This window comes from Vanessa atalanta, chromosome 5, assembly GCF_905147765.1.
Source record: "Vanessa atalanta chromosome 5, ilVanAtal1.2, whole genome shotgun sequence".
In the NCBI taxonomy this organism is placed as follows: domain Eukaryota; kingdom Metazoa; phylum Arthropoda; class Insecta; order Lepidoptera; family Nymphalidae; genus Vanessa; species Vanessa atalanta.
The window spans coordinates 4,174,059-4,188,238 of record NC_061875.1 but is presented as its reverse complement, the minus strand read 5'-3'; the positions used below and the strand labels follow the sequence as shown (position 1 = coordinate 4,188,238).

General features: G+C 30.9%; 2 protein-coding genes across 2 annotated transcripts in view; both read right to left on the bottom strand.

The window, feature by feature from the left end:
* LOC125064270 (elongation of very long chain fatty acids protein 7-like) overlaps positions 1-1,446 on the bottom strand; it is a 47,934-nt gene extending 46,488 nt beyond the window's left edge. Inside the window, exon 1 of the mRNA XM_047671225.1 lies at positions 1,341-1,446. The gene's annotated coding sequence lies outside the window, so the exon portion shown is untranslated. The remainder of the gene's footprint in view (positions 1-1,340) is intronic.
* A 9,797-nt stretch (positions 1,447-11,243) lies between these two features.
* On the bottom strand, positions 11,244-13,860 carry LOC125064307 (elongation of very long chain fatty acids protein 7-like). Its single transcript, XM_047671271.1, has 5 exons — positions 13,734-13,860; positions 12,828-13,015; positions 12,676-12,744; positions 12,267-12,566; positions 11,244-11,465 (listed from the first exon to the last, which is right to left on the bottom strand). The coding sequence occupies exons 1-5, from the start codon at positions 13,783-13,785 to the stop codon at positions 11,244-11,246; spliced, it is 831 nt and encodes a 276-aa protein (XP_047527227.1). The 5' UTR covers positions 13,786-13,860.
* Positions 13,861-14,180: the final 320 nt, after the last annotated feature.

Genomic DNA, 14,180 nt, shown 5'->3' with positions numbered 1-14,180 from the left:
TTATTATTATTATTTACACAAATCATGACTGCGTGGTTATTAAGAAAAAATATTATAAATTAAAATTTATACATTAAATCAGACATATAAATATATGTACATTTGAAGTTCAATAAAATGGCATTGAATAATTATATTGCTAGGTAATAAGATTATTCATTATTTTTTATGTATAAACTAGAACTGAATAAAATATAGTTTAATTTTTTTTTTTTTTCAATTTTACTTAAATACCATTTCGCTCTGAATTTCATATAGGAATATTCATGAAGGTCATTACATTATACCTTTATACATATAAATTAATGAGTAATCTTTTTGCATGTGAAGCAATGAAATAATTATTCCTTACATCGTTTATGCTCCACCAACCTTGGGGGCTAAGATGTTATGTCCATTATGCCTGAAGTTTTACTAGCCCACTGTCCATTTAAGCCCGAATTGAACTTTCGATACTAAGTATCGCTGTTTAACGCTAGACTATCTGATGAGTGGTTGGTGCCTACCCTGAGAGGTTTGCCCTACCAACGACCAACGTACGAGTGAACCATGTGCTTATTTCGTGTTTATAATGAAATATGAATATAATGTCTGTGGTAAATAATATAGCGAGCAAACCCGAATGCGTCGGTAGAACACTTCCCCTCGTGTATCTAACAACACACATAGGATAATTTTGGTAGAATAAGCGACTTCTCCTCAAAAGAGCGGAGACCAGCAACGGGATATTTACTAATAAAAAATATATTTTTTTTATATCGCTAAAACGGCATTTTATAACTTTATTATTGTGGTATAATCGTTAAAACCATCGGGTACCTTTGCTGCTATTTTGTTCTTCTTAAAAATCGCTTAAAATCGCAAATTGATTCAAACGAAGAATAATAATAATAATAAACGTAATATCTTATTTAATAACACAATTGATATTTTAAAAGAATAATTATTATGTTAATTTTTTTCTTTATCCAAATTAATCCCGCTATTAATTAACTGTTTATATTCAATCATTGTATTATTGCGATACAAAGAAACTATAATAGTAATTATAAATTAAATATACATAATTATTTATTAATAATTGTTGTTTGTCCCTTTTGTTTTCATTTACAATAAAACCAAAATGTAATTGCGACCTCATTTGTCACGTGTTACTTTCTCTCAAATTGTACTGTCGTTTATATCTTTACAAAAATACATAGGAACTGAGGCTTTGTAATGACAACAAATCATAACATACGACACATAAATATATAGAACATAGAACACTTTTATGTAATACTATAAATTTATAATAATAAATATACAATTTATATCATATGTATGAGAATGTAACCAACCTTTATTTACTCCGAAATATAACACTGAATTAAAAAAAAAAAGATCACACGCGAATCACACTTTTAAAATATCGCCACACCGATCGACGCTGTGGTCTGAAGGCAACTGATTTTCTATGAGAAGGCTGCGTGCGCGCAGGTTGCCCATACTCATCGGAACCTACACAAGGGTTATGCAAGAATTTAAGAGATACGCTGTTGAGAACGCCTGTCACCATTTTCTCTAGGCAATTTTGCATTTTGATAATTTAGAACCGTCAGGTGTTAAAACACGTGAGTTGTAAAATAGATTTTGGTAGCCCATAACATTTTTAATACTTTTGTTCGTCCAACGATAGGTCCGCATACATATTTGTTATCACAATTGAAAATTTTATTTTTATAATTATGTGTGATTTTTTTTTTAATTTTTCTGTCATAGTATCTATATTTTTAAATTCTTAATCTATAACATTTATTAGTAAAATCTACAAAAAAAAAAAACAGTTAACAAACAGATACGACAAAGGTACTGAACTCTTTTTTCTTTGCCTATTTATTTAGTAGAATAAACAAATCAACAAGTTCAATAAATTAAAACGAGCTGACGCTTACTTAGCTCAAAGTCTGACAATTCTTTTCAATTCAGAGAAGTAATACGGCCTGTGTAGAATAGCACAGTACAAGATTTTGGCCTTATTTTTTAATTATTTCATTACATATTCTATAAGTATATTATAATACTTTTTGTAAAGTATATAAATGTTTGTAAATAACTAACATGTTTATAAGACGAATAGTAAAACATATTTTAAAACTGGGTAAAAAAATGTATATTAAATTGTATCTAACATCTTTTTTTTTTTATTCTTAATGAACTTGAATATGCCTAATTGCAACGGTATGATTTCCTGCATTGTGAGAACTACGTCGTCACAGCTGTTACTTCATTCATTAATAGCGTTAGCGTAATATTAATAAAACCTGAGAAGATTTTGTATTTTAGTTTAGAAGTGGACCATTTTTGTTGTAAATGGTTGATTTATTGTATTCCAATTTTAAAATCATAAATTTAACGGGTTTAGCAATATTTCAACTAAAACTAAGTTTAAGTGGATCCACTTTCTCTAAACTGGGCTTGGCATAGGCTCACAATACATTCCTTTGTAGCATAAAGCAATATAGCATAATTTATGGAATTCTATTCAACATACTTAACGATTATTATACTAATATAAATTATTGTGTGTGCTGATCAGGTCATGGCAGAATTGGAACCGAGGATGTGATTAGGAATAGATTAATGGAAGATGGCGATAATTGTATAAATTATTTCTTAAAAATTAAAATATTCTTTTTTCTAGGAAGCTCATAAAAGTACTTTTAAATAGTCATGTTACAGTTTTGATTGAATGTAAAGCTTGGTGGTAGGGCTTTGTGCAAGCCCGTCTGGGTAGGTACCACCAACTCTTCAGATATTCTACCGCCAAACATCAATACTCAGTATTGTTGTGTTCCGGTTTGAAGGGTGAGTGATCAGTGTAACTGCAGGTACAAGGTTGGTGGTGCATTGGCGATGTAAGGAATGGTTAATTTTTCCTACACCGCCATTGTCTATGGGCGGTGGTGAACACTTAATATCAGGTGGCCCATATGCTCATTCACCAATCTACACCATAAAAAAGCTACCACTGGTTCGAAAAGTAAATTCTAACGAATAGAGCCAGCTATAAGCCCAGTAGTTACTCTTTTCTATCATTTTTCAGAAAATGTCAATAAAGTGCTAATAAGTTAAATATCCTGCCTAGAAATTAACAAATACAAATTCCACGCTTCCACGAAGTCTATATTATTTTCATTGATAAACCAAAATTGTTATATCTTTATATAAATAAGTAAATTTGAGATACCTCAAACTATATGACAGATTTGACTAGACTAGTCTTGTTACTGTTACCGATATCAAGATCATTTAAATAATATCAATAAATCCTAGTTCACCCGTACGATGTCCAAACGCGCAAATTTAATTGGATTTAAATAATGCTATCAATTCTAAATGTAAAGTCTACTGACAATAGACGCATTACTTACTTACTTACTTTGTTTTACTACTTTATAAACACGTGTATAATAATTAAATACAATTAAATGTATATTTAAAAGATATAAGATTTATACAAATTGTTATATATAAAGTGTATGTAGTGATTAACAAGTAATTCATTCAATTTCATTCAACAAAATCATTATTTAAAACGTATGCTTTAAAGATAAATAATTTCAAATTTGATTTAAAAATGCAATTGGATAGCTCAGTTCATATGTATGTATTGATTAGATTTAATAATAATGCAAAACCTCATAATTTTATCATATTAAAAATCAGGAAATCTTTGACACCTAAAACACTTCCTAGAGGAACTCCAAAAAAAACTTCTATTGATAAAAAAAATACTATTTTATAGTTTGTAGAAATATGATTTTTTTTATTAATGCTGTTTTTAATGTGCAACTTATTGAAAAAGATAACTAGCATTTTGAAAATAGAAGTTTGAAAATTGTGCTTAGAGATTTTAAGTTAATTATTAAAAATTATTAAATTTTACAATATTATTTTACAATACAACAATTATTAAAAATGTTATTGTATATTTTATTACAATAACATATTTTTTAACTCAATTAATAATTCTCCACGTGATTATTTAACTTGATATATTATCAAGTCTCAAAATGGGTGAAAATTGAATTACATTATTTTTTTTCGAGTTTTTTTAAATAATTCGAATCCGTATAAAAAAGCTTGAAACTGCTCAGAAGTGAACTCATTCACCTTGAACTTGAACATTCAACTTGAAAACGCTATTGAATTTATCATGTATCTATTGATAATAATAATTATTCGCTAAAACAACCGCTCAAAAAACTACCTTTTGTCAGTTATTACTGTCTTAGATTATAAACAAAAAGCAGATTTGCTTAATGTAAAGCAGAAGGGATTTGCATTCGCTTTTTGATTTCGTATTTATTTCTTCACCATAATGTTCCGCGCCCTCTCCTTGCCTGATCTGAAACTGCCTCATTGGTCTAGGAGAGATTAAGAGGTTCAGGGTTCAAACTCCAGGTCGAGCCCATAAAAGGGTCATTGGGTTTGTACACAAACCGCTTTGGAGCAACGTGACGGAAATAACTTAAAAACCTTCTCCTCGAAAGGAGAGTAGGTCTTAGCCCAGCGATGGGACATTTACAGATACACAGCCTGATGCTCTAGTGCCTTGTTAATAAGAACGTGAATCCGAGGTCTAATAGGTATTGGACGATTAGGAACATTAAAGAACTATTGCGTTTTTTTGTAGGGATTTTTAGTAGCAGCTAGAAAAAAGTTGAAACTGCGTACGTTCACTTGCTTCAGAAAGCACAAAAATCTGTTGGTCCTGCACTTGAACTCTTTCCGGTCTTGTCAGATTTTTCATCCAATCATATTAAGAGAGTAATTGAATATAAAGTGCACAGATGTTTGATCCCACACTTGCGCACTACAATAATTCCTGCGTTGTTGGCTGTGCTCCCTTGAAATTCGACTCCGTAACCGAAATTGATCAAGATGACATCACCATTACCATCATCATCATCTATCTGAGATTTCTTTAAATAATATTTTTATTTTTTAGTTTAAGTGAACGTAAAGGAAAATATTTGAATAAAAAAAAATCATATATTTTCTTCTCATAAAATTAAAATAACAATTACTTTTACATTTATAAATAATACCGTTGCCAATTCTGAACTTATCTTAAAGTAAATAAAAGTTACTTTATTTTAATAAGTGATCTTAATAAAATTAATAGTTAATTAATAGTTTTTAGAGTAAGGCATTTGTAATAAAATTCCGCAGTCTTATACTAGTGCTGAACTTCTACTAAGTGACTTCAATTTGTTCGGGTAATAATAATAATTCTTAATGCCTAAGTTTACTCTATACCAGAATATATATCTGACAAAATTATTGGATTGAATTAATTGATTGCTGAATCTTGTTTATAAATTAACAAATTTTATATACCTAATTTATAATTGTGTATTATTTTTTTAAATTGCTATTGAATTTTTTTGCCGATTCACTCAGTCGAAACTACACCCCAAAACGTTAGTAACGCTCGACGAATCAAAAATATTTATAAAAAATATTTTATATTTAAATTAACATATTATCTGTTGTTAGTGTTCCGTACGTTGTTCAGGTAATAGTAACGTATTCGCTATATCAGACTATAACTTATAGTCTATTCCAATCGAAGAATGAGTAAAAGTAAACAAACCTTAGATTTACGAATTGTATGCGATTTACTAATATCAACCATAATGACAGATCTTGATTAGTATATCTTTATTCATAATACAACATTATTTTACTGAAATACTTATATCCACTTTAATTTAAAGTTAACAAATTCTTCAACCTTTTTTATCATAGAATAATGAATATCATAGATTATTTAAACTCTCGACCAATGATATGTCAAAAGTTGTTTATTTGAGCTTTGTCCTCTTGTGATTGGAATAGACTATTACTTGGTAATATCAGGAAGATAATAATTTAAATAAAAACTTTTAATAGGAAATCTGAAACATCATCATTTTTTTTAAAGCAACAACATAACCGAATACGTCATATTCGGTTTTTTTTTTGTGGTATAAGGGGGCAAACCACCAGGAGGCTCACCTGATGGAAAGTGATTACCACCGCCCATGGGCATCTGCAACACCGGGGGAATTGCAGGTGCGTTGCCGGCTGACAATTGGAGGGATAGAAGGAAAGAAGTGATTTACGAACTGCACTTTAAGGATTGTTGGTGGTGACTTTCCTCGGTCATCCAGAGTCGAGTACGAGAGAACCTAAAAGATCAGCTTTCTTCTTCGCGGTATGGCCATGAAATCAAGTCGTAAGTAGCGCACAACCGGCACTATACTCCGGACGAGACAATGGTCCGACGAGTAAATCAGCAAAAGGTCCAACAGGGAAAGTGTATGATCCTCCACGTCCGGTATTCGCGTTGGCGAGGGGACCAGTTGTGTCGAATCATATGCTAAAGTGAAGTCGAGAATAGATCTACCCGCATGATTGGTAGTGCGTGATCCAAGCCCTTCGGCATGGTGGGCATTCAAATCGCCAAGAATTACGATCTCTGCGGATGGGATCTGCTGCAGCACGGAATCTGTAGCTATTTGGACGTGCTCAACCAGTCGGTCCGTTTCGGCATTAAAATATTGTGGTTTTATCATCTTAATTAAGAACGTTCATTTTTTTTATTATAATTTATGTGAGAATGTGTGTATTTGGCTTTGGGTTTAGTAAAAACTCATACAATAGATTTAAATTTGAATTTGAATTATATACAAAGTTTAATTAAACACCACAATTTTAAAACAAATACACGATTATTTTTATATTTTACAATAGGAGGTTTTATTAAATTTGTTTTGTACGACAAATTTATAATTCTTTATTCATTACTTAGTTTTCAAACCAATGTAATGTACGAGTATAAAGGTACCATTATATCTCATAAAACTTATAAAATTCTCATCAAGAGAATTCAGATTTATTTAAATACATTACATTAAATTACATTATCAGCCTGTAAATTTCCCACTGCTGGGCTAAGGCCTCCTTTTCCTTTGAGGAGAAGGTTTGGAGCATATTCCACCTCGTTGCTCAAATGCAGGTTAGTGGGTCATAGATGTGGCTGAATTTCGTTGAAATTAGACACATGCAGGTTTCCTTGCGATGTTTTCCTTTACCGCCGAGCACGAGATGAATTAAAAACACAAATTAAGCACATGAAAATTCAGTGCTGCTTGCCTGGGTTTGCACCCGAAATCATCGGTTAAGATGTATGCATTCTAACCACTGGGCCATCTCGGCTATTTAAATTATAAAATTATTGATTGACTGATTGATTGATTGATTGACTTATAAAAATAGAATCGATAACCTAGACTTTAAGTTCGATACTTAACCATAATTTTCAATACTATAATTATTTTTACTACTTAAAAAAAAAAAAATTATATTTTATTTTTATTTTCTAGCAAAGAGTCACAGAAAACTGGCCATCGAAGCATAAAGTCGACTGAGTGACTATTTCTCGAAAATATTTGTCCGGAATACCTAAAAGTCAAATAATAGTACTTTATATAACGTCACTTCTGTTTGTTTATTAAAATGTAACCTTGTATATCTAGGTATTTGAGATTAATATCTCATAATTTCATTGATGAACCATGAAAATTCGCACACATATATTTTCTTGTACACAATTTCAATACTTGATTGATTTAACTCTCCACTAGATTGCGGGCTACGCAATTAAATTTCCATACCGTTCAACGGATCGAAGAAAATCGGTAGTGGCAGTAGAAAATCTCTTGGCTTTTGCTAGTAATATACACGAAGCAATCAGTAACTTCGAGTGTAATATTAATAAACAAATCCCTTACACGAATTGTATTTTCAATCGAAGGTTTTATTGGGGCAACAGTACATAAGGATGCACAACTTTCCTTTCCGCCGCTGCAATCGCCGCGTATCCGATGTATTACATCGGTATACGTTGTTACACATCGTCCTTACACATCAATACTATTTATTTGTATCATCTTTTTTATTAATTTATGACAAATAACTCATAACTCAGTGCCTATAGTATCAGTGCATATCGATCGTTCGTTATAACGAGAGATTCGATATTTAAATAATTGTTAAAATACGACGCACGTCTCTGTCAAAGCAGTTATCTATTGGACCGATACCGCTGGTTAAACTTCGTGCCGGTTTCAATTTTAAAGGTGAGTGAGTTCGTTTCTCATAATGTAAATAAATACATTAAGTATATAGCAAGTATTGCCTTAAATCCAATAGAATGGGTTAATTTTATTCACTGTGACAGATATACTCTGTTGTCAAAGTCAATTGACCAGGGGAACCACGAATCGTAATAGAACAATTGTTTTAGTTGTTACTGAACATGAAATCGGCTTCAGAAGTTCGCCTGAACTGATATGCGAGGTATTCGCTTTGGTGTGGTTGCAGATACACGACAGGCGTAATCACCAATTTAATGCATTTTCAGAATGTTGTGATCGCCCCGTCACGCAATGCATAATATATGCATATATTAAGAACAAACTACGAAGCCCGTGCTCATTCCAGTTACGAACTACACGATTGATATTCTACATAGGTATATATGTCGGATTTTTTCATTTCAAGATTTTAATCAACCGGATTTGCTGATATACGAAAATTTTAAAACGATCGGATCAACAAAAGTTAAATTAATCTTTATTTTATCAATTTGGTTGACCATATTGTGTGTTCTTGTTCGAAAGAACGTAAACTCTTGTGTTACTCGTCGAAGCTCTGGCATTTCATCGAACATCAATAGACATACATTTAAATGCATTAAAATGATGTGCGTCTGGTAGGGCTTTGTGCAGCCCGTCTGGGTAAGTACCACACACTTATCATAAATTCTACCGAAAAGCAACGATACTTTGAATTGTTTTGTACCGGTTTGAAAAGTGAGAGACCCAATGTCAAACCATGACCCAAGGGTCAAATAACTTCGTTCCCAGGGTTCATGGAGCATTGGACATCTGAGTGATGATGAATTTTCTTACATCGTCAATGTTTATGGGCAGTGGTGATTACTTACCATCAAGTAGCCCATTTCCCCGTCCACCTAGCTATTTCATAAAAAAAGATGTGTTAGATTTTTCAAACAGATCACACACACACAGATTAGATTATTCAAGTAGACTTTCACAAGCACTTTTGAATCGTCTTTTAAAAAAATGTATTAAGTAAGCTACCACGGGTTCGTCATGCAGGTTCTACCGAAAAGAACCGGCAAAAAACTCAGTAGTTAGTCTTTTTCAACATTTAAAATTACAAAGCCATATTAGCTAAATACAATTACACACACACACATATATATATGTTCATGTTCGAATACGAATTTCCTTGTGGTCCCTTTGTGGTCATTTTATTTCGATTGCTTTGAAATTAGTTCCTAGTTGTTATACATTTTTGAAAAGCTAAAAAACGGTTATGTTTTTAAAATAATCTGCAGGACAAGTTTCACAACGATTTTTTCAGTTTTTAAGGCATTTTTGTGGAAAAAAAAAAATATATATATTGAAATAATATCTTTTTCCGTATCGAATTTTTAAATTTGGACGGATAATTACTATTTTAATATAGACAAATAACCAGTGTTTAATCGTTTTTTATAAATCAGAAGAAAAAATAGATTTTAATTGATACTTTTTTTAAAATAAATTTTTGAAGTTGCATTTTTGACTTATTTTGAAAAAAAACTAAAAAACGTGATAGCTCAAAAATGGTTAACTTTTGCATAATGCATATGGGGGTTAAAATTATGGCAAATAGTCACCCCTATCACCTCCTAATGGGAATACGTCGAATTACCAATAACCCTGTAAATAAATACATATAATACATCCTGCCTGGTCAACAAGTATTAGCTCCACGCTTTTTCATCATCTATATGATCTTGTGTTGAATAATATGCCTTCTTTACCAATGTATTTTTTATAAATGATCAGAATTTATAAAACGGCAAAGTTAACTTCAAATCTGAACATATCAACGCCAAACCTATATATATAGATATCAGACAAATATTTGAGGGCTTGGTCATCTTTTTATTTATATTGATTAAATATTATTAAAACACTAAATGTACACTCATTTAATATATGAAAATGTTTCATTGAATATACTACAAACATTGTAATAATTAACGAAGTTCAATGGTTCAATAATCAATACCTACTTTAATTATTTATCGGTCATTGTAACAACCTAGTATATATAATTTAGAATATAAGCAAAATTTTACATACCTGAATAGATAATGAATATGTATTATGTTTTATGTAATACGAGATTGTACTAAATATGCGTGTTTTTTATGTCAGTAGTGGGCGGACTGACAATCGAGTCACCTGGTGGTAAGTTATCATCATAGCTTTTTTTTTTGTAGTACTTTAACTGGAATCTTAACGAAGGATTTTAATGGAAAGTACCATAAAGCACCAGCAATTTTCATGTGCTTATATTTAATTTGTTGTTCGGCAGAAAACGAAAATATCGTGAGGAAATTTGCGTGTGGCGAGTGAAATACTAACACGTGTCCATTGTCCGTCAACCATTCCATTGGAGCAGCATGTTAAACGCCGACGCTTTTGCTTAAAATAATTCAGGCTAGTTTTCTTTTTAGAAGTTGCGTTAGGTAAAATTGAAACACATACATATTTGACCATTGTATTGTTTAATCATATTAGGTATTTATTTCATTTGCGAATTCTTATGCAAATAAATACATCGTTTCATTTGTAATGTTTTGCTTTCATACCAATGAATGTTACGGAATTATTTAATTAATTTACATTATAAATCACTATAATTAATTTTGATCCAACACTTTGTTACGGTTCGTCACGGTCACAATGGTACCCATTGAAAATCAGCGTTGGGTTCTAACCCAACATAAAATCTGAATAAAACATCATAAGATAAGATTGTGTTTGTGTTTTTATCCAAATTTGTTTTTTTCTTTTATTTAATTTTTTTAGTTCCTATATTGTTGTTAGCTTATAGTCATTAGTTCATGTTTAATTTACATTTGTTTTTTTTTTTTATTTGCATTGTATGTTTTTCCTGAATAAACGTGTTCTTATTCTTCTTCTAAATAGTTTGTCCTTAAGCTAATTTTAAGTATCTATAAATAAAAAATGTTATATTAAATCTTTAAAAGAAAAACAAACTCGTATGCTTAAGAAAAACTATTTCATCACAAAAGGTTTTTTAGTCCACAATAACAGACAAGCAGTTTAGTTTGTTTTATTTACTTCTATATTACATCCAATACTATTAATATTCTTCATAATATTCTTCTCTTTTCTAGTTCCATAACTTCTGAGGTAGAATTTCATGAAGAGGAAGAAGAATGAGCTTATACTGGCCAAGCAAAAGTAGTGAAACATGGGAGGTATGGGACACGGTGAGAGTTTCTGCTGGTAATGCAGGTTCAAGAGCACTAAGATGAATTGGATCTGTTAAAAGAAATACGTATATTAGATTATTATTATTATTTATAGAGCCCAGTGGTTAGAACGCGTGCATCTTAACCGATGATTTCGGGTTCAAACTCAGGCAGGCACCACTGAATTTTCATGTGCTTAATTTGTGTTTATAATTCATCTCGTGCTCGGCGGTGAAGGAAAACATCGTGAGGAAACCTGCATGTGTCTAATTTCAACGAAATTCTGCCACATGTGTATTCCGCCAACCCGCATTGGAGCAGCGTGGTGGAATAACCAAACCTTCTCCTCAAAGGGAGAGGAGGCCTTTATCCCAGCAGTGGGACATTTACGGGCTGCGTATGCTAATGCTAATGATAGATTATTATTCACCGCGCCAAGCACTACTTCTGTTTTTCTTCATAGTATATAATATTTTCAAAATAATCTGCACTTTGTTAGCATAACTTAAAGCTATCGAGTAAGTAATTCAATTAATTTGGATAATATTATTATGATGACCTGAACTTTTGCTGAGATTAATTTAGAGTATGAATCTACGCAAAAAAAATATACCAATGAATATAATTATAATGTTTAATCTTCATTCAATCAATTAAATTCAAATTCAAAATTGAGGGATTGAAAATTCAAAAAGAAATAGCATGACGAATGCATAAAGAATAATATTTTAAATTAGCTGCCCTAGTAACGTAGAGTATTAATATCACCAAATGTCTTGTACATTTACATTCCTGAATAACAATAATAAATATGTATGTAGGAATATTTTTAGTGTAGAATCAGATTTAATTAAATAAGATTATAACTTACCAATTGAACTTTGGTCAAATGTTTTTTCCACCACACAAACTTTGCGTACTTTGGTCCTAAAGACGATAATCCATAGTAAGCATACATCAATACGTGTACGAAACTATTAATGAGTCCCACCACAACAAAATGGTCTGTAGGATGGTACATGAGATGGAACCATGTCCAAGTAACCATGAGAGTGTGATGTAGAACGTGGAGGAAAGTCACTTGATTATCCTTCTTACGGAGAACAAAAAATACAGTATCTAGAAGATCTATATGTTTTGCTATAAAATAAGGCCAGCTTTCTGCAATAACCTGAAATTTATTTATAGCATTTTTGTAATATTTACTTTTTGCTACTAATATATTATCAGGCGCTTAATTTCTTTTCTTTTTTTTGTAAATTATAATAATAAAGACTTACTGCTTTTAAATCGTCTGCTTTTGGGCATCTTATCGTTATAACACCATGATTAAATATGTACCTGGTATACTGTAAAGAAAACACTTTATTTTAACGAATTATGACTAACATATAAACTACATATTTGTATTTCGAACAATATTAATACTTACTAGGAATACTGCATATGCCGAAAACGCTACTTGAAAAGCATTATATATAAGGAGAAGCTGCTTCAACTGATACGGAGATCTATTTTTCATGAAATATGGTAGTATTTTTAAAATAAGTACTAGATAAGATGCTATCACAACAGCAAGTCCGACTGAAGTCTCACCAAAAGACCATGTTGGAACTAATACTGAAATAAATAAACTTAAACTATGTATTTAAATTAAGGGAACATTTTAAAGTGATTATTATAAAGCTTGACTAAAGACTTTTATGTAAATATCGTGTTATATATTTTTTGGACCTGAACAATTATCAAATATAGTTCCGCAAAGTACTCTAATTGTAGATAGATCCCAAGGTAACGTAGATTATCCTAGATATTTTATTTGGTGGTGGGGGGTTGTGCAAGCCTGTCTGGGTAAGTCTCATCCACACGTCATATATTCTACCATTAGTGTACCTATATAGTTGTGGCAATAAATAATATTGTTATGTTAAGATTTGATAAACTACAAGGGCCATAACCTCTTAGTCCAAGGTTGTAAGTGTATTGGCGATATTAGGAATGATTATTAATTTAATGGTGCTAATACACCTCTTACCATCAGATATCCAACCATCCGGCCCATCAATTTTACTTTTATTTTATAAGTAACCGATTGTTATAAAAACCGATGTTTATAAAAACAATGTAAAAGTGATTATAGACATCTTAGAGTTTAAGTAATATCATGATTGTTTTAGTTATTAGTTGTTTTAGTTATTATTCTAATTAATTTTCTCATATATATTTTTTTAAGTAAGATGAATTCACTAACTATCACTAAGTATATAAATAAACATTTAAATATAAACACTATACTTATAGATATGATATTGTCATTTGATAAATAAAAAATACTTACGCGATCCATTATCTTCACTTACTATAAATAGTTCCTCTGATCCCGTAGCCATTGCTTTCAATATTCAAAGAATTTGTTTCAATACAAATGATCAAAAATTAACGTGTTCGTTCAAAAGTATTTCCTACACTAAGCTCATGTTAAGGTAAGTCAAGGAACCTTATAACTAGGGCTGTAATGTCACTAAAAAGACATGCAAATGAAAAGAAATATAACAGAATCGTTTTGATAAACAATATTAAACCTTTGTCCCTTTTAATAAAAACTGCTTTAATAAAATCTTTTTTCGATTTGGTAAATCTTGCGCTATTAAATGCATGTATAACACAGATTACTTTGTATTCAAATTAGTATTTCTATTTAGATCAAGCATGTCAATAGATGTATGTTTGTATGTTCAACAAAATTTGTTCATTTTAATGTTTTAATTTTTTAAATAATTTGATT

Excerpts from the sequence above, each read along its gene's own strand:
- LOC125064307 (XM_047671271.1), bottom strand. The coding sequence starts at position 13,785 with ATGGCTACGGGATCAGAGGAACTATTTATAGTAAGTGAAGATAATGGA. Across the intron at positions 12,567-12,675 it reads AAGCAGACGATTTAAAAGCA|GTTATTGCAGAAAGCTGGCC; the intron begins GTAAGTCTTTAT and ends AATAAATTTCAG. Across the intron at positions 11,466-12,266 it reads ATTTGACCAAAGTTCAATTG|ATCCAATTCATCTTAGTGCT; the intron begins GTAAGTTATAAT and ends TTCTTTTAACAG.